At 36.6% G+C, this 22,402-nt stretch overlaps 1 protein-coding gene across 1 annotated transcript in view; it reads right to left on the bottom strand.

Moving 5' to 3' along the window:
* SKAP2 (src kinase associated phosphoprotein 2) overlaps positions 1–22,402 on the bottom strand; it is a 138,581-nt gene that overhangs the window by 22,629 nt on the left and 93,550 nt on the right. Inside the window, exons 9-10 of the mRNA XM_072412498.1 lie at positions 21,882–21,989; positions 6,128–6,214 (exon numbers count right to left, since the gene is read on the bottom strand). Coding sequence (XP_072268599.1) covers positions 6,128–6,214; positions 21,882–21,989 — 195 coding nt within the window. The remainder of the gene's footprint in view (positions 1–6,127; positions 6,215–21,881; positions 21,990–22,402) is intronic.

The raw sequence follows: 22,402 nt of genomic DNA, 5'->3' as shown, positions 1-22,402 counted from the left end.
GGGATTACATTTGAAATAGGTTATTTATGTATTTATATACCCTATATGGAGACCATCTACTTTAAAAAGAGAAAACTCCACAAATAATTCTCCAAAAATCCTAAGGTTCCACACAGAAGTATTGAACCAACTAAAAGTATTTTCCTCTTATTCTCCAGGTACATACAGCCTGTTTCCCCATATATCAACCTTCTTTACTCCATTTGGGACGTATTACTCTACCAACCTCATCATCATCACAGTAAGTGCCAACACAATTATTTCTATATCATTGTGAAAACCATGCATTCATATCATAAACAAACAACTAGAAAGTACTGTCATAACTTGTATGTACATATATTAGAACCTGTTATCATATTATTTTGTCTAGATGTGTACTATCTTTAATGTATCCATACCATATATTAATAGAAAACATTATTATCAAATGCCAATTGAAAAATATTATTGTTGCTGTATTTATATTTATTTCATTAATGTTCATATATACTACTATTATATACATACTATAAATTCTCCTATATCTACTTACTGTATGTATATTTATTTTCTCATTTATTCATTATCTTTCAATACACTTAGAAAATAACCGTCACAATCGTACCTCTGAAGAAGCCTAATTGACGAAACACGTTGGAACACATATTTGATTGAAATGGATAATCCCTTAGTTGTTACAAGTGAACTGTATAGCTTGAATATCTGAACTTTGTGATGCTACAACAGAGTTTAAGATATACATATGTCTTTTGTTAATATGTATGATGTTTAAGTATATACATACATAATTATTCTTTTGCCAACTTAATTCCCGTCTCTTTTCTACACATTAAAATACTTCAATTTATTAGGGAGTGGCAACAAAAAATAAATTCCTTTATAAATATTAATTACGAGAAATCAGAGATAGTATAAAACCCTGTCTTCTATACTCACAATCTTTTTTCCTTACCAGACTCCTGGAAGAAGTGAAGGCATTAGGAAATTGCCTACTAGTATGTTTTTGGTTTGAGGAGAAAATTGAAGAATCTGACCTACATAATGGGAGAACATATATAATGCATGTAGGTAGCTTTCCAGGTGGGCTTCCAAATTAAGGGTTGCAACGCAGGAATGTTAACCACTTGGTTACCAATGGCCACTATGCTCAATGACAATCCATTTGGTGGACATATTTAAACTTAGGCTTTTTGCTACAAAATCAGCCCCAGAGTTAATTCATTTGTTTTAGTAAAATGCTTAGAAAGAAAAACACTGCCATGGGAGACATGTATCCTTGCAAAAAAATACAAAATAAAAAGCAAGCGCACCAAATGACATGAATATGGTTTTTTCGTGTGAATTAAAGGGCAACATTAAAAAAGGGTGTGAAGTTTACCTCATATTTCAAACAGACCCTTGCAACCAGGGTGGTTAAGGATAGCAGGCACATCCACCCACCATTCTGTACCAAACCAGGCCCCATGCCTTCCCTTAACCTTGTCCTAACACATAATTGCCAAATTTAATGATTATGTATGCCCCCAGAAGTACAGCCAACATCAGTTATATCACATCATTCAGAAATGTAAATCCATGGTCAGTCAAGATGACTTGATGCCCAGTGATGTTCTGTTGCAGCCTTGTTGGTAAATGACAGATTTGCTTGCAGGAATAACGCAAGGAATATTGAAATTTGGTAATGACCACTATTACCACAAGGCTGGGGATCTGATATCTAGCAGTGGTAAAGCAACAAGTCAACAACAGTGGTTGCCAAGGTGTCATGACTGATGTGACTTTATATCACTGAATGATGTGATTTATGTGGACCTATGCCTTGGGACATAAATTCCCTTTCATATCTGGCAAGTATGTATTTAATTTCAATGAAGGCCTTTTTTTTTAACTGTGTCTGTTTTTCTTGCAATGAGTAAGGGGTAAAAATCTGCAACTGTACTTATTACCCTGGGAAGAATTAGTATTCCTTTCACTTAATGACAAATTCATCATTTTACAATAGTAATAGAACAGTACAGTACAGACAATCATAGTTGATCTCATTTAACATGTTTGTTTCACTGACTGAGATTTTGGGACGGTTATAGGCCATTTTAACCTTGCAGTAGTGCATTATGGTTAAAATAGCTCATTCAATACACCTTAAAGCACAACATTCAAGTTGGACCTAAAGTAGGTCCTAGCCTAGCTCCAGGAAGAATGTAACTGTACTATGTTTTCAGATGCATTTAAGGATATTGGTTTTATTCCCATTTGCTTTGACTTGCTTGAAATACTTCACTTTTGAGTCATTTTTGAGTTGCTTTAACCCTCATAATAACCTAAATTAACTTTCAAAAAACAAAAAAAGGAAAATCCCTGGAAATGCAGACCAATGCCTGTGTACTTGAATCCTTAAGGTCTGGTTGATAAATTAAAAAAAATCTATCTGATAATATTTAATAAGAATTTAGGCATGTAACTTGACAAGCTGAGCTAAGTTGTAACTACTGAAATTACATAAAGTTTGCAGTTCTTCAGGAAGGAATAATCTTTACATTAATATATAACCTATATTAATATTTTTATATATAATATAATTATTATTAACCTATAGAATCTCAAAACATTTGCTAATGTAAAAAAAAAAAATTTGTAATCCATAATCCACAATTAATTGGTAAAAAAAAGGTTAATAATAACAAAGAGGTGCCCATTCATCAGTGACGTAAAACTGCCATTCTGAGATTCCATTTATACTAGTTGTCTGGTTGTCAATCTGAATGTCTGACCATATATAAAACATCATTCTGTAAGAATTTCTTATCTGCTTATTTGCTGCATAAGAGAATCAGAAACTTGTAATACCTAATGAGTGGCAATTAGTATTTTCAGGTGCCTGGCTACAGCAACCTTCATCTCATGACAGATTTTATTTAAATATAACCACCATATTTATGGTGTATCTACAAGGACAACCGGCCAGCACTTCTCAGGGTATGGTGAAAACTTATTCAATCACTATTGCTTTATCCCTGATACATTAGGACCTGAGGTTTTTTGGCACATCTCCATCTTGCATCATAATAAAGCAACCTCACATTGTAAGCACAGATGTCTGAAGGTAGTCAGATTGGCCCACATGTCCACCTGCACTAAAAAAGTAACCCCTAAAGAATGTATTAGGAACGTTGGAAAAAGTGAATAATCACTCTGGATGGGAAAATTCCCTTAGCTTAATGATGGAGGTGAAACTCTACTGACTTCATCTATCTAATGCAGTGCAAGGAAAATCATGCATTTTTTTCTTTTGCATTATTTAGGAAAGTTAATTTTTATTGCAATCAATAATCTTAGTGCATTATCCTTTGCAGTGTAAAATTTCACATACTAAGTGACTGACCTAAATTCCTTTAGTAAATCAACTCAAATAATTTCTAATACAATAAGGTATCAGGTCTAAACTTTTAAGCCTTCAATGGCTCAGGTAGTGAGAATTTCACCGCTGTTCTTCTGTCCTTGAATCCCAGCAGTCACTTTTATCCTGCATTTTATATAGATTGAAATAAAAAGTACTAAAAGTACTAAAGAAAGGTCCTTAACAGCAGTCTATTACGTGTACAAAGCCGCATTGAAATAAGGTAGAGGAGCTGATATTACTCAGAGTTAAATGGTTATGTTCCATCTGACTGACATAAAAAACAAAAAGTAAAAAAAGTTTTCAAGTGTTGTAGCTTTCACACATTTTTTGCACAATTATTTAGGTATTCTGCAGTTCTGAAATGCTGTACAGTATGCTGTGCTTACTTCCTTTCTGAAAAACACACTGCAAGCCTAAACACTTACAGCAACCTGTTTCTGCTTTCCTGTGTGGACCGTGAAATCAGCCCTTTGTTTCCTGTCCACATGTCAAACTAAGAAGAGAACGGAAATGGACTTCCTGATCATGGTCTCCATGTCCACCCTTCTCCTGACAGGAGGAGAGGGGTGATGTATATGGCACGTACAGCTGACAGGGCGACCCAGACTACATTTCCTTTCAGGACACAGTTAAGATAGGACCACCATCCTTATGCTGTGCAGAGGTGCTAAGTCCTGATAAGAAGCACATCATCTTCAGTGCCTATGTCATATAAAATCTTGTTTTTATAAATTATATTATGCATTTCTCTAGAAAAACTCTCAACTCCATTTTACTTGGAGACCCGATGCAAGATACTATGACATCCAGAAGTACAGGAAAACCACTATACACAGCGGAAATACTTGGGATTTACCAGCCAAAGTATTGGTTGTTCATTATTTATTCCTGTGATTTATGTTGCCACAAAGTAGAATAAGGCAAGTGAAACCACTATCCACTGTTTTCGGTTCTGAAGCACATGCTGCACAGGCTAAAATCAGATGGGCAGTTGGAACAGGGGATTCCAGATGGCTCTCAGCAATTTGTAACCGATGTGCTGGTTCCTAATGACCTAGCATTTCAACATTATATGGCAGACAGTACTGCTGCTCCATTTATTTACATACTTACATAGTAGGTTAGGTTGAAAAAAGACATAAGTCCATCAAGTTCAACCACTAGCAAAATAAACATATCCTAGATATAAAACACTATAAGGCATAGTTGGTCTAGAGGAAGGCAAAAAAAAAAGCCCTGGTACAATTTTCTTCAATAGGGGAAAAAAAATCCTTCCTAATTCCATGAGACAATCGGATGTTCCCTGGATCAACAGTCTCTGTTATTTTTACTTTAAAGCTTTAATACCCAGTTATATTCTGTGCTTCTAGGAAACCATCCAGCTTTTTCTTAAAGCAATCTATAGTAGTTGCTGAAACTACTCCCTGAGGGAGCCGATTTCACATTTTCACAGACCTTACAGTGAAGAATCCCTTTCCTTATACGGAGCTTAAACTTCTTTTCCTACAGACGCAACGAGTGCCCTCTTGTTCTTTGTAATGATCCCAAAGTGAATAATGGAATAAAATTTTACAGGCACCCGCGGATGGGACATCTTAACCACAGGAATGGTTCACCTCAGTGCTCATCTGAACTAACCATTGGGGGTGTTTCTTGTCTGCCTCTGCATTATGGGAGGGGAGTGTAAATAAATCACAAGAGTGGATGAACAGAACAAATTTATAGCAAAAATTATAAATATAAAATGTGGGAAAATAAGAAAATAAATAAAGATAAAAAAAATAAAGAAAACTGACCAAAAAAAATGTTTCTTTATCTTTAACTTTAAACACCTCTCAGTATGGCCATTAGAAATCTTTTGAAATGAAATTGTCACTTTGTCTGTTCATATGTATCACCCCACTATGCTGTGAATGCTACAAAATAGTAGATTTCCTGTATTTTAAGGCAAACTTTTATTATAATTTGAGTTTTAACAAAAGACTTTATTTTAGTGTCTTGGTATTTTAGCCCAAGACTTTGAGCAGTTTGAACATGTGGCAGATTACCATTTCAGTCCTTCCTGTTTAGATATCTGTGCTTCTCATTTCCATGCTGTGTTTGTAGCAGGAGTCGGTCTTCTCTTTTCGCCAATTCGATTGCTCTCTGCTATAATCATATGCAATGAAGATATGCATGGCCAACATTTAAACAGGCTGCAGATCAATTAGTGGTCTTAGGTTTATCTGATTTTTATCAAAGAAGACAGAACTGCAGGTCGATTGTCAGAGCCTGTGTCAAGTTGACCTTTTCACAGATGTCTACATTGCCAGTCCCTTGGGTTACTTGTTGTCCCCTGTCAGCCTTTGAATGGCAGAAGTCTGTTCTGTTCAAGCACAAAGTATACACAGATGTCTATATTACATTCTCATAGGTGTGACAGCAACTGCATGTTGTATCTATAAACTGTCCTTTAGCTGTGACACTTCCTCAATGATGATAAGCTAATTTATGCAACTAAATCTCCTTTGTGCAGAAATGAAAGCTAATTGAGTCATTACAAAGTAATTCAGGAAGGAATGCCTAGTATAAACTGGCTTACTTTAGAAATCCTTCTCCAGTGTGTTTCCTGCATCCTAAATGGTTCTAAGTAGCTTAGCTGCCACTAAACATCCAGCCCAAAACAGACAACTTTTCGAGATGTGAATAAAGAACACAGACAAATTAACACAACATTCTAATTACCTGAGACATTGCTTGGAGGAGTCTGGCTTATGGGCGCCTTGAGAGAGTTTGGGATCTCCGGTACAATTGCTGGAGCCTCACTTTCCTCTGAAATAAAGATTGTTAAATTTTACAAATGTCACAATTTTATGTTCATAGCTAAAGATGTGTGTGTGTGATACTATCATGTCAGACATATGCAACACAAACCAAAAAAAAACAAAGATGTCAAAATAAGTGAACCAGAATAAAAGACAATACTCACATAATAATTAAGTAATAATTGTAAACAACAAAAGTTGTTTACAATTGTTTGAGAAGTTCAATACTTGGCTTCCTCTGCAATAATCTTTACAAAGGAGGGGAAGTGGGCTATACAACAAGTACATGTACAAACAGCTGCTATGCAAACACTTCCACAACAAACTGCCAATATGACTATCTGCTACTCTCGTACTGACAGATTGGCTGATTTCCCCTATCCCATCAATCTTTGGTCTTTCTTGGGAAACTGTCAGCAAGACTGACAACTTACAAAATAGGAAACCACTAAATTTTTTTCATGTGGAATTAAGGAGGCACATATCTGGTCATTTAGAATCAATGAGATATAGATAATGATGATAGCAAGTATTCAAATGCCTTAAAAAAACCCAAGACACAAGAACCCTCATAACAATAAATTTTTGTTATCTTGTGTGATTTTGTTATTTTTATTGACTTTTGTGATTCTACACTTCTCCAGAGGTAAAGCATTCAGAAGTTGGTATCAAGTCTTCACTACATCGTCAGGGCATATTTAGCATTTTAAAAGTGTTTTGTAATTTGTGACTGTAAACCCCAATGCTGAGCATCTCACATTTGTTCCCTTTACAACTGTTAATAGAAGAAGATTTGAAAACATGATGCACTGATATTTCAGGGGGATTTTTCAATCCTGTCCAAGTTACCTCTGAGAAGCACAGAAAAATTCCTGAATATAAATGAGAAGAGGTGGAGAAGGTCTGTAGACCTAGTACACTTTCTTTTAAATGGTGACAACATTTCTCCTCCGTACATATAGTACATTGAGTGAGCATCACTCTAGAACAGCAAGTAACAGGAAGGCAGGAAGATGAAAATAAACAAACAAAAAAAAAATTTGTATATTTGTTATAAAATTATAAAAAATAAATAATGTTATAAAAAAAAACTTGAAAATTGGCTTTCTTTTTTTTACAGTGATAAACTAAGACCAGCTGATGAATATAGTGATTTCTTGCTTCTTTTGTTGGATTGTTGGAACAAATGCCTGATATTTTGCTGTATCTATTTTATACTAAGGTTCAGACACTGAGAAATAATTCCAGAAACCTAAAGATCTTCTTTGTATTAGCATAGATAATCCATTTAGTAAAGTTTAATTTCTTAGCTTTTAAAAATCCCTTATTTTCTGCTGATATGTAATTCTGAACTCTAACCAAAATATTCCCCATTAAGATGATACCTTGGTTTGTCAGCAGTGTTGAACATTTTTGAAACATTTTTTAAGCATGTGAGTAAAAGAAATCTGTTAAAACACAATCCTTCTAATTGTTTCATGTGCTAAACAGTTTGGTGTCCATGTAAATGTAGGGATAAACATATCTATATATAAAGGCAAATTAAAAAAAAAAGAATGGATACCCTAACTACTATTACATCTCTCAGAAAACTATAAACCAGGGATGAGCAAACTTTTTGGCTCAGGGGTCACAATGAGTTTTAAAATTTGGCAGATGGATCAGGCCAGTATCAGACTGATGGAGTGTTTGTATGTACTGATGTAAATTACGTGTAAAAGTGGGCCGAATAAAAAAAGCCCAGTAGGCTTGCGTGCTATAGTTTGCCCATGCCTGCTATAAACTGACAAGCTAAAACATTAATACAACCTGCTCATTGCTTGGGATCCCTTTGTACAACAAAACAGCTCTGATCCGCCAAAGCATGGCACCACAAAACATCTGAAGGTGTCTTTTGGTTTCCAACACTAAGATGTTAGCAGCAGATCCTTTAAGTCACCATGCCTCCCCAGGCCTCTCTGCTTTCCATAGTGCAACATGCTGCCATCTCTCCCCCAGGTTGATGGCCAACCACCAATGTTCTAAAAGAAAACATAATTCATCAGGCTATCCTTTTCCATTGTTCCATAGTCCTGTTCTGATACTCACATGCTCATTGAAGGAAAAGTAGGCATTGAATCGCAATCAGCATGACTTTGTGAGTACACAACTTCATACGTACCCTCTCTCGATTTCACCTCTATTGAAGTCCACTCTGTCCGTCTCTTCAGCCCCTTTACCCTTCATTGTTGCTGTTGCCTACCGCCCTCCCAGGCCCTGTATCAAAATTTTTGGATAACTTTGCCTCCTGGATCCCAGACATTCTTTCCCATGACCTGCCCACCCAAGTCTTTAGTGACTTTAATGGCCCCTCACGCATAGCCGGACACACTTTAGACCTGGTATTTTCAAAACTCTGCAACCTCACCATCCTTGACAACTGACCTATTCCCCTTTATGATCACAACCTTATCACCTTCAACCTACTTCGAACTCCTGCCCCCCTTTACCACACCCCAGACCTGGTCAATGGCAGAGAGATATCCGTAACCTTGACCACAACCTTTTCTCAAACTGCCTTGCGCCCCTAACCCCCCTCTCTCCAAAATCACCTCCCCAGATGAAGGTGTCACCCTGTTAAACCACTCTCTTTCCTTGGCTTTGGATAATGTTGCTCCTGCCACCTTCCGCTACCCCCTCCCAGCCAACCCCCGACCCTGACACAACAATCACACCAAACAGCTACAAAAGACTGTTCGTGCAGCTGAGTGCAAGTGGAGAAAATCTGGCCTCAGTGCTGACTTCATGGACTACAAAGCTTTAACAATGAGCTCACTGTCACCAAGCAAAATTGTTTCTCCGCTGTCATTTCCTCTCAAGCTTCCAACCCACGCAACCTCCTCTAAACAATTGACTATCTCCTAAACCAAAGACCTGCTCCCCCCACAACAACCTTCTCTGCCCAAGACATAACCACCTACCTAGAGTTAAAATAGACAAAATCAGACATGATGTTTCTGCTCACCGAGCCACTCAAACCATACCCACCCTTCAACCTGTAAATCATCACTGGCCTCCCTCAGCCCTGTTACTCTGGACGAAGTCTTTTCTCTTCTCTCATCATCTCCATCTACTACCTGTCCGCTTGACCCAATTCCCTCTGATCTACTCTGTGGCCCATTCCTCCACCCTGGGCCCTGCCCTAACCGAACTATTCAACCTCTCCCTTTCTACTGGTAAATACCCCTCCACTTTCAAGCATGCCATAATTCTCCCTATCCTGAAGAAACCCTCACTGGACCCCTCCCTAACCTCTAACTACCGTCCTTACTCCCTATCTCCCTTCTCCCATATGTCTCCAAACTTCTTGAATGTCTTGTCTACAAAAGACTCACCCACTACCCGAGCACCAACTCTCTCTTTGACCCTCTCCAGTCTGGTTTTAGAGCTGCCCATTCCACTGAAACAGCCCTTACTAAAGTGGCCAATGACCTCATCAGAGCTAAGTCTCAAGGCAACTTTTCCTTGCTCCTTCTCCTTGATCTTTCCTCTGCTTTTGACACTTGATTCACTTGGTGAGTTGATCACCCCCTTCTAATACAAATCATGTGCTCCATTGGTATCAGTGACACTGCTCTCTCTTGGTTTGCTTCCTACCTGTCTGACTGCTCCTTTCAAGTTTCTTTCAATGGAAATTCCTCCTTGCCCACTCTTCTCCCTGTTGGTGTTCCCCAAGGGTCAGTCCTTGGACCAGTTCTCTTTTCTCTGTACACCTCCTCTCTCGGTAGTCTCATATCCTCCTTTGGCTTACAGTACCATCTGTATGCTGATGACACTCAAATCTATTTGTCCACCCTTAACCTGTCTCCCCCAGTCCTGGATAAGGTCTCATGCTTTCTCCTCTCCTCCTCTCTGGTATTCCACTAACCTGACCCTCTCCTCTACAATCTATTCTGAATGCTGCAGCCAGACTCATCCATCCTTCCCACCGCTTCTCTTCCGCTGCATCTCTTTGCAGATCTCTACACTGGCTTCCATTTCACCTTAGAACCAAATTCAATCTCAAATTCTTGCCTACCCATCTTCTTCTGTCTTTTGAAACCTTCACTACCTCCCACCGCTACATATCTCCCCTCTTATTGTGTGTTAATCCCCCCACATACTAGATTGTAAGCTCTTCGAGCCAGGGTCCTCTCCTCCGGTATCACTGTCTGTAATTTGCAACCCCTATTTAATGTACAGCACTGCGTAATATGTTGGCGCTATATAATTCCTGTTTATTATTATTATTATTATTAATATTATTATTATTAATAATAATAATAATAATAATATTAATATAAGTGTAGTAAGTTGCAATACATTGTGTGCTCTAACAAATTTCTCCTATGGCCAGAATTAAATTTTTTTAGAACTTCAGTGCTACAGTAGCTCATCTGTGGAATCGGACCATAAAGTTACATACTAATTTTTTTGCATAGTGCAATGTGAAATGCCATGTACAGGTGTGTATACGTGTGCATGTGTATATACACTTAATATAAGCAAAAGGTAAGCAAAATAGCTCTACCATATAAAAGAAAATATCTGTCAAAATGCACAGATGGTTGTGGTGTTTTTCATTAAATTGTTTCCATGGAAATCTTACTAAAAGTCTGGAAGGTTCTTTAAAAAAGCAGCTTGTATTTACATGGCTTTCAGGTTCAATGTAGAACCTCAACAAATAAATTTAATATTCAATGCACACCATCCACATAGCCAAATAAACAAACAAACTGTAGATAGGTAGATAGATAGATAGATAGATAGATAGATAGATAGATAGATAGATAGATAGAAAGATACATACATAGATAGATACACAATAGGATGGGAGATATGTAGTGGTGGGAAGTAGTGGTGGTTTCAAAAAACAGAAGAGCGCTCATTTAAAAGAGCGCTCAAAACCCATTTTTTCAAACTTGCCTACCCGTCTTCTTCTGTTTTTTGAAACCACCACTACATATCTCCCATCCTATTGTGTGTGAATTCCCCCACCTACTAGATTGTAAGCTCTTCGGGGCAGGGTCCTCTCCTCCTGTATCACTGTCTGTAGTAGTCCGTCATTTGCAATCCCTATTTAATGTACAGCGCTGCGTAATATGTTGGCGCTATATAAATCCTGTTTAATATTAATATTAATAATAGATACCAAGATAGATACATAGATAAATTGCTCAAGAGATACAGAGGTTGCTAGTTGCACAGTATATTATACCAAAAAATAACAAACTATTGATCAATGTTCTATTTTGTAACTAGTCTAAACTAAAAGCAAAAAGGTTATGTGAATGGTTGTTCTAGATCACCGCTCTTCATTTACTTTGTTCATGTTATTTAACATGTTTGTATATGGTATCCTGTGTTGCCTACAGATAAATGACTTTTTTACTAGGCTGTAAAGCTGGTATTGGTGCTAACAAAAATATTTAGGATCTGAACCTCCCAGAGTTTATCTTAGACAAGAATCTGAAGATCACAGAGTATTCCCCACCTGCTAAATTTCAAGTTGTGATGGCTACTGTAGAGCATCATTTATAAAACTCCTTGTGTGTGAAATGGCTTTTGTGTTCTTGAAGTTTATTAACGATAGGTAGAGTAAATGGTCAAGCAAAAATTGTTAATGAGAAAGTAATTTAACATAAATATGTGGTCAGAACAACTCAAACAGTAAATGCACTGTTTGTAAATTTGCTATGGCCCCTGTTACTTTCTGATGACATCTCTGATGTGCAACGTAGGCACAAGTGAGTCTGTGACCTGTCGGGGATGCTTAGGGAGGGTATTTGGGGCTCAGTGGAGTAAATACTGGTAAATGCATTTATTATTCAACAGAGAAAGACATTTCCATAATTCAACAGAACATGCTAAGCGCACATGGAACTATGAATGTACCAAAAAACGAAAAAAAAAAATGAAAAGTACCAAAGGTGCCTATACACATTCCAATTAGGTTTATGGATGTTTTACGGATGTATTCACATACCCACATATCTGGGCAGTTTAGATTCTTAGATATATGTGGAACATCCCTAACTTTTAATGCTGACATAAACTGTTGCCTTTGCCTCTATTAGATTTCATAATTTGACATCAAATATACCCCAGGATCAGATTAGAGAGGTCATTACAGATACAAAACAAAAAAAAAGACAAAATTTCAAAATATTTGATAAAATCAGCCAGGGTTCAGTGGAACCCTAGGGTTCCTCCAAAAGTTGACAGTGTTTTTATTTAGCTGTGGCTTATGGAACCATAAGATAATGCTTGTATAGTTTTGGAGCCAAAACACTTAGCATTGGGAAATGCATAAAACCAAGGACGGTCTTTAAAGGTGGCATTCTCACCACTAATGAATGAGAAACATTCTTCCAACTAGCAACCATTGGAAGTGACTTTTTTCCCACTCATTGATTAAAGGGGGGGTTCCCTGACAACTGAAAATTATTTCTAGGGTTCCCAGGGGTAAAAAAGCTGTGTCAGAACAATAGGTGCTAATGGATCATTTTAGCAATGATGATGTTTATTTACACACATATATATTGCAAGATTTAGTCCAGTGGTGTTTAATTTACATTTTAAAGGGTATTATAATATATTCAGAAGCCTGTCAGAGACTGCTGACATACTACAGGAGATTAAATGAGACATTAAACAAGATACAGGAAATGGTCAGAGATTGCAGACATGCTGCAAGTGTGGCTAAAAACTGCAAAATAACTGCAGGAGAATGACAGTGGCTTGAGACATGAAACTGAAACAAGTAGACTGCTAGAGGTCATTACAGCCCCTTTACAGATACGCGTGTGTGTATGTGTATATATATATATATATATATATATATATATATATATATATGATATTCATCATAGCATGCAATTGATTATTGTAGAGAATAAAATAAAAATAAAATAATAATTAAAAAGAGAAAAGTGTTTGAAAAGAGAAAAAAAAATTCAAATGTGAAAGTAATATGCTACAGTAATTTACATGCAGAAGTAATTCTTATAATGTTTTTCTTCACTATTATTGGTTTGGTAGTGCAAGTACCTTGGTATAGTGCGGAGTTCTAACAGTATAGGTACTTTAGCACCATGTAACATTTTTTGTTGCACTCATATAGTAGTAAAAAACAATTTTTTTTCTATCATACTCAATAGAAGGGGGCCTAAATAAAAGGAAAGGCAAGGTGTACCCAGTGCATCACAAATGCAGTACCATGCTCTATGTCTTAAGGGCATATACTGATCAAGCCTGAAAAAGTCTGAAAGCAGCACAATAAGTGGCAAAGGGTCATAGGTTAGATGAACACCTGGAATAGAAAAATAACTTTACAGTAAACAATTTGCAATAAGGTGCATATATGCCAAACTTTATTTTCTACATCCTTGAGGATAAGTTTGGATATTCTTGTTGCATGTCTTTAGGGGAGGTCAAGTAACTCCTCCTCGCAGGTTAGTTACAAGCAAGGACCCACTTTAAGTATAAAGAAAGCAGACAGTGCTTTGCAAACATTTCCATGCAACGATAGAAGCAGTCAAAAAGTTCTTAATTTTAAATAAAGTCGTTTATAGCTACTGGCTTTTATTTTTTTAAGATGAATAATGTTAAGGATTAAAAAAATATTAGAATATCTTATAACTGAATGTCTGCATTATGTATGGTACAGTAACGTCAATAAACACTTGAAATTCCCTGAAGTAAGTCTCAGATAAAGTAAGTGGAAGGAAGAACTTAAAATACAATAGGTGAGATTTATACATATATGACTAAACATGAAAAATGCTCATTATTTTAAATGTGTTTCACCAACTATTCTAAAAGTATAAACACTAGATTTACATCCAGACTTTACACCTAACAGCCAGGATTAAAGTGTTGCTTTTGCATACCACTTTAACATGAGGTTTATATTATGGCACATTATATGTAATATTGAGCAATGTTGAACCTAATAGCTAAATATTTATCTAGATCAAGTATGATGGAACCAGTATCATTTTTCTAGCAGAAACTTAATCACAACTTGATGTGGCAGTAGAAAAAGAACTGTTTAAAGTGCCACTTTTCTTTTAGTTTTTGGATAAAGTGCGGATGGATTAAAAACCCTGTCTGGTTTTAAGATAACATTTAAAATAACTCAAACAGAGTAGACCTTTATTGCAGAAGACACAGGCGGTGTCACTTCTGTAATAAAATGGGCATACCTGCCTGATTTAATTTTTAAAAAATACTTGCCTGCCTTTATTTTATCACAGGAACAATCATCCTTAGTCAGTCCTCTTTCAGGTTTAGGATCTTCAGCTATCTTGATTAGCCCGGCCAGAATAACATAATCCCTGTGCATGTGCTTGGGAGTTAATTTATTCCTTGCAGCCTAGGGTCTGCTGGAAGACCTGGCATCCGAAAAAATTGCAAACAGGCAGGTAAGTATGATTTATTACAGGAGGACATTGCCTGTACCTTCTGCAATAAACAACCTATATGCATACAGTATTTATTAATTTTTTTATTTAGTTCCACTTTTGGTTTACTTTTCACATAATAAAGGAGTGAGGCATACTGAGACCTTTGTTGCTGCAAAGCCTGCTGTGTCAATATTGTGGCGTGAAACATGAAAATAATATTGATAAAAAATACATCTATTTTAATTATTGCTCAGTTATCAATTTTAAACCAATATTTGATCACTTCCAATGCTTATGTAAAAAAATTACCAATAATACCCAAAATCAATTAAAATTTGTTATATATCCATATCTGATACAGAAAAATCTCAATATGGACTTTTACTTGGTAATTGGATTTAAGGGTTAAGAGCTGATGACTGAAAGTGAAGAGCACTTTTAGGACACTAGTCCATGTTTGACCCCTTTTCCTGAACTGATTGTTTTCTTATTAGGCAATTCATACCTCCTGTCCAGCACAAAACAGTCTTGGATTGAAACACTGCAGCTGTTACACATTTGAACCTTGAATTGCAACCATTTTAATTGAGAGTTCATCAAGATTTGTATGGATAATGACAAACTGTCAATTAAAACAAATTAAAATAAAGACCTAAGTTAGCAATGGTTTACTTTTGTGGTTGTGAAACATTGAATTTTGGAAACTTTAATTTCTCACATTTCAGGAAAATGAACAAACTATTGGAAATTCTGGAAAATCCCCCACTCTCAGCTTCTAGTACACTAGGTGAAAGACATTTTCATAAATACAAATCGTATATTCCTATTCCTGGATCAACATGGGAACCTTCTGAAACTAAAGTCATTATGGATTGATTACACCAGTACATCAGGCTGTTCACTGTCACTCGACAATTTATGCTAAAGGAAAAGCCATCAACTGTCCTGAATTTTCAGGGTTAATTTCTGGTTCGGAAGCTTTGTCACTGGAAATTTTCTGATTGGAGGAAGTAAGGGTTCATTTTCAGCATTTTTCTATTTTATATTGCTAACTTTGCAAATTAATTGAAAGGCCCCTGAACATGGTAGTATCACCAAAGATGCTGAAGGGTGACGGGGGACCTGTGGAAATATGATTCAAATGGTTGTTCGTATGTCTTTTTCCCAGGGACAGGATTCTGATTTTAATGTCTTCAGCTAATTGTAATTAATATATATTGCAAACTGTTGCCTATTGTCATTATTGCCCTATTCAAGGCTAAGTGACAGATTTCCTTGATCGCAACTGGTTTATAGCTAACCTCAGTGCACTCCTTGCATGCAAATGATGTGTTGTCAGTATGGGAGCTTACACAGGGCTAATTAGATTATTTAATTCCTTGTGTGACAGTGTTTGGGTTTGGTGATAAGTAACTCAGACCCAAGTGCTGCATCCTGGAAATAGAAGCCCACTTTTTTCCTATACCCAGAAATACAGACTCTCTTTATTTCATATAAACCAAAATCTAGATTTTCTTGCACTTTAAATGTGCTTATACAACTTGTTGAATTTCGCTCAGTCATTGAGAAGCCACATTATACTACAGTATCAACAGAGAGAAGGAAGATACAGACAATTTTATTCTACAAAAGCAGCAAATCACAGTCTTCTGTAGTGTAGGTCCAGTAAGAACCTTAAAAATGATTTAAAGCTCTATGGGATTACAAAAGCTCTGTATTTTATCCCTGATGAATCATTACATGCCTGCAGTAAAATGTATCGCCAGTACTCTAACTCGCGGGTTTAAAAATGATCAGGATATAAATAAAGTGAGTTTAACTTATTTTTGTATACTTTAGCTGTATGACATACTGAAATAGAACAGAGCAGAGCGTTTCATCCTCCAAATAGTACAAAAATGTGAAGCATTTACAAGCTGTGCTTAATTTCAAAACGTAATTCCCTCAATGTACACAGAGACATGAAGATTTACACGGAATAGTTAGGTAACTGATATAAACTTGGCCCAGTTGAAGCCAATGCCTGGGAAGGTAATTTATAGAACATGACTAGCAAGGGACGGTCATCTCACTCTCGTACACTTTAGAAAAACGGAAATACAGTTCTTGGCAGCTACTACAGGAAAAGTCTGGCTCCCAGATGCTTCTTTCTATCCCACAATCGCTCAAACATAGTTTACACAACAGATTTTCTGCACTTACTGCATGGGCGCGCAACAGGCAAAAGGACAAAAAAGAATTACATTGAATGCTAGGTCTAACACTAACAAACAACTCACCCCATACCATTTGCATTTTCAACTCTTAAACTTTGAGGTCAAGAGTTTTATTCAAAGAGCATTTAAACTAAAATATACAGCTTTGTAGCTTGTGTGACTGTTTTCTTACAAAAAGAAGATTTCTAATTAAAAGTGGGATTACCAATCTGACCAAGACCTCTTCATGCAGTAAAACAGAAGGTTGTCAAACTTTACAATCCCATAGAACTGCAGAATCATTATCCTGTAATTTGTATGTTTTATATTCTATGACAGAAAACATATTATTCCCCTATAGAATCATAATTAACACCTCCACCATCTGTCTTTCCCTGGAATTCTTATTGCTTCAAAGATTAAATTCAAACTTCTAAGCTTTGCCTACATGGCCATCAGCGAATGTCCCTTCTCCCATCACTTCCATTTAGTACTGCCTAATAATTTCCCATATGCACTGACCTATCTTTCAGTATAAGTATATTTGTGCTAGGGCTAAGCTTGGCCTCTAAATGTATGCCAACCTCTGATATATTATTTGTATACTGAATATTGCAAGCATTATTGCCTAAATTTTGCCTAAAGCTCTGTACACATGCAAAATTTATGTCACTGGAAACAATCATTCCTGATAATTTCCAGTGACGCTAGAACAAACGAGCACCATACACACAACGTTATTCCATTCTGTGGAGGAGGCAGGGCAGCGAGTGGCACCCTGCTGTGCTCCCTTCCATAGGCTATTACAGTAGTCGGCCCTACTCAGTCATTCATTGATCCACCAGTACAGAATATTTAATAAAGTCAGCAGAATGCTGTACGCAAGCTAAATTTCTGAGCTGATAATGATCGTTAATCTTAAACAACATCTATCTAGAATCTACATCCTGTATTATTTTATTACTGGTTACCTGATCAAGGTTTAAAGCAGAACTAAACTCATTGTTGGGTGTTTTTTCCGCCATAATCGGCAAGTATGCACAACATAATTGCAATTTGTAGCTTCCCTGCAGCAGTGGGTAGGTCCAGAACTTGTCATTGTTGCATCATCGGAAGGCGTCATCCTTGCTGTCAGCTTCACAGTGGACTTCCATGAAGACAACAATTCTCTGATGTAAATTAACCCCGGCGCATGGCTCTGTTTAAGGCACCGCCATACACTGAGCCAAGCTGTATACTACATGGTGCTTGCACTTTACACAGAGCTTAAAGCGTACTTAAACTCAGAAAATTAATTTACATAGAAGGGTAGACAACCCTTTTATTTAAGGTAAAAATTTTGTAAAGTAGAAATCTGCAAATTTTCCACAATCTACGTCGCCTGATCTCGAGCTTGCGCAGTGTGAAATTGGGTGACACAGGAAGAAGGACACAGAAGAAGAGAGAAAAACATGTTGGCGCTCCCTGTGCACCTGGCCGAAGACGCATACCGGGACGTAGCGGGACTTAATGGAAGAAACCTCCAGACGGACGGACTGATCTGCAGGATTAAAGGTAAGTGTGTTTTTTGGGGTTTATTTCTGCTTTAAAAAGCAAAAAGCAAAAAGCCACAGGGATTTTTTTTTTTGACAACTGAAAATTGCATGACTTTTTGTTTTTTGAGTTTAGGTATACTTTAAAGTGTAACTATCAAGGAAAGCCAACCTTTTTTTCTTGTGATATGAACAATATGTGCATTTTTGTACATCCCCCGCAGTGAGGGTCTATTCACACCAATCTGTTATGGCAATAATGGTGTATAATGCACAATATTGAATCAAAGAGAGTGTGATGTTTTGTAGCGCTATTTCTTTTAAATGGCAACTTAACACGCCTACACTGTGAAGTATACTGTAGTGCATTGAATTTAAATGTGTTTACTTTCTTTTATATTACTTTTCATACATAGATAGACTAAACTCTCCAAAAGGAAACATACCATCTAATGTCAATACCATTCTCCCAATCGAATGTTCCTAACATAGTTTAATGACATTTTTGAGAGAGGGAGACCAATTACCCTTAAACACCTTGTTTCTAGGGATGTGGGGAGAAACCAAAGTACCCAGAGGAAGTTGACCTAAACATAGGGAGAACATATAAACTTCATGAAGATGAGGTCCTGGCTGAGATTTGAACCTGGGAATCTAGTACTGCAAGCGCTCATTATCAAAGTCACAATATATGTAGATTACTTATAGTAGAAAAGAAAACATAAACATACATTTCCTTAAAATAATGCTATTTGATGTCTCCAGTGATAAAATTACAAAAGCTTTAGAATGACTTGGAAAATTCATTCTAACATAATTCCAGCAATATTTAAGCCCTACTTGATAATAATTAGATAAAACAGAAAATGATGAAACTGTAGGGAAATGTGCACAAAACTACTAATTCGGGCTTTGATAAATATTCCACAAGGCCATCAAATGACAATTTACTGTTTCTTCAGTTTCATAGAGTGAACTTTTGCACCAGCTTTATAAATGCTTTTGGGGATCGTCAGACTATACTTTTAATTAACCTCCCACTTTCAGCAATGTTTGTGATTTTGGTCGAGGCTCTGTAATGTAGCCATATTGGAACACAGCATATGTCAGTGAGCAGTAGACTAAGGTGGCTAATCTTAATTCTGGAGGACGCAATGAACATTACAGGACAAGGGTTGCTAGTTAATATACTATGTTTCCAGGAAGGCTTCAGGGCTAGCAGAAAATGACAAATCCACTGGTTCATGGAAGTCATTAAATTAGAGTAGGTAAGAGACACAAAATTCCCATAAAAGCTGATCCTTTTTTAATATAATGGCTTCCTTGTGCTGTTATCTAGAACCGGTATTGTTATGTTTCGACACACAAATACCTTTATCAAGTATTTTATAAAGGAAGCATGTGATGTTTTTTTCCCTTGATTATTAAAAGCAGAAACATACCATACTGTCATTTCTATAGCACTTATAAACACATATAAATTACAAAGGTCCATGGACTTTATTTAAAGAAACAAAAAATCTAAAATTCCCTCAAATGTTCCCTGGTAGGAATCAATTACTTCCATTGAAACACATTGACCGAAGACTCCCACAAGGCAATGTTAGAGGAAATGTCTGATTCCCTGTTTTATAAGTAGAGCCCAATATGTGTGTATATACAGTACATATAAATATATAATGAAGTAGTCAATGTGGTGAAGTGGTGAGACAAATTTGATAGGAGTTTTAAAACATTGCTTAATTTGTTTGGCAATGTTTACTTATATGTAGTGGTTTTCTTTAAGCACTAAAAAAATCCAAAATTACTTTCTATGAAAGTCAAGTAAACTATCTTATAATATTTCATTTTTATGTCCACATAGCACAGGTTCATCATCATAAACATATGAAAAATGTAGCATAATCATGAGACCTGGCAGTAAAGTGGATTTTGTTTTTAGGAGTGAATCAGATCACTGATTCATTTGAAAACTATGTTTAAATGACCAACAACTTTGGTAGAGTTGGTAGACAATGAGATTCAGAATCCCAACACAGTGTTGTGTGCACCTACACCAAAACATTATCATTTTCTGTGGATCAATGCATTCTACATCATTACTTTTTTTACTCTCTTATGCTGGATAAACTTAATTGTGTAGGTAGTATTTTTTAGAAAAATTCTCAACTCTTGATTCCAAGATTGTAAGCTCTTCGGGGGAAGGGTCCCCTCCTCCTTCTGTGTCCCTGTCTGTATCTGTCAGTCATTTGCAACCCCTATTTAATGTATAGCGCTGCATAATATTTTGGCGCTATATAAATCCTGTTTACCCCCATGGCGGTATTCTCAAGTGTGGCTCAGGGGGAAATTTCTTTACAGAAAGTGGTAACCCCGAGCCACACTTGGGGTGGAATTAAGGGCTTACCTGCTCCTTACGGTCTGGCCCGGCATCTTGGTGATGCCCGGGTGGCATCAGTGTCCGTTGGTGATGCCCGTCATCTGCCCCCCTCAGGGTGATGCCGGCTAGGTCATTCGATATGTGTGCGGGTAGCGTGCGTGCGTCGGGGGGGGGGGGGATGGGCAGGAAATTTTAAATAATAAGTATTTTTAAATGTCAAATCTATTACTTTGACATTTAAAAATACTAAAATAATCATACTGCCAGGGAGGTTAATAATAATGTCCAATGTGAATCCGGGATTCTTGTAGCTGCTGCACCCCCTCAGTGTGTCAAAGCTGTAGCTTGTCCTTTCTGGAATAGAGAACATGCCTGCTTGCAATTTTTTAATTTTTAACTTTAGTCCCACTTTAATTGTGATGCAGACAACAATTAAAAAACTTGACAGAAGGTCTAATCCTTTGGAAAATAAGGCTTTGTCCAAAAGCACCACTTTAAGGAAGCAATACCTTTCTTCTCTACAGTGCAAAACCAAGGAAGGGCAAGTGAATATTGGAAAAAGATCAGCTGCAGAGACATCATAGGCCATACTGGTGATTAGTTCTTTGTTCTCTGACTTTCTTTTGCAGGCACAACTTCAAGAATTTACTTGCTATTTAGGATTATGGACTAACTCAGTGGTATTTAATTTGTTTATTTCTCAGATGCTCTTTAAGGTAAGTATGACCTTAACTGTGTTTTTTATTTAACTGTTATATTTATTGGCATCAAATAATTTAACTTTGATAACTATCATTTCTTGTTTGGTCTTAGATTCGAAAAAAACCCATTAAGAGTGAGAAAAAGCAAACAAATATTTTGCATTTCTTTAGTAATAACAAAGATAATGCAACTATAATAGTGACCATAGTAATACTTACCCGTGAGCTGATCAATAAATCTGAGCCTCCACTTTCCTTGTCAGGCACCATTAGGAAGATCATTATTTTACATGTGTATTTATGTAATTTATCTTTTTAAATGTATTAAATGTATCTTTTTTTAAAAATTTCGTATTAATGGTCCGCAGGATTTAAAATTATGAATTTAGTGGTCCGTGGGATAGGAAAGGTTGGCGACCGCTGGACTAAAATGTTATTACCTGGCAGTACTTCATAAATGTCTTCAGCTTCTTCATGACCAATCTTTGACATAGGAGAAAAAAGTTCGGGCTGGTTTACATCATCATACAAATCAGTGCCATCGCCATCTGCAAAGAGAAACAAGTTTTGTTATTAAAGACAAATAGGCTAAAAAACACTCCTCCATGGTTTAGTACTGTTTAGAATGTATTTCAAACTTTTGCCAATGGCAGGAGGTGTTATGCTCTCCATCCTTTACACTAAAACTACAAATGCAATCTGTACAACTGTTCTGTTCTGATTATGTTTTATTGTAGGTCTGTATCAGAGGTAGGGAAGTTTGTCAGATTAAAATGTTTAGTATATTGCTTAGCTGCAGGGACACATTGGCCCACCAGAAAACCAGAAAAAAAACTCTTCGGTGGACCCTTTAAAATTATATTTTTCAAAATTAGTGTTTTTGTTCAAGATAAGGGCCAAATAAGAGCCACCAAGCCCGAGGTGTGCAAAAATATGCCACTATGCCAGGTAAAGTTTTTTG

Source organism: Pyxicephalus adspersus, chromosome 5, assembly GCF_032062135.1.
Source record: "Pyxicephalus adspersus chromosome 5, UCB_Pads_2.0, whole genome shotgun sequence".
Lineage (NCBI taxonomy): Eukaryota > Metazoa > Chordata > Amphibia > Anura > Pyxicephalidae > Pyxicephalus > Pyxicephalus adspersus.
This window is presented reverse-complemented; position numbering and strand designations above follow the sequence as displayed.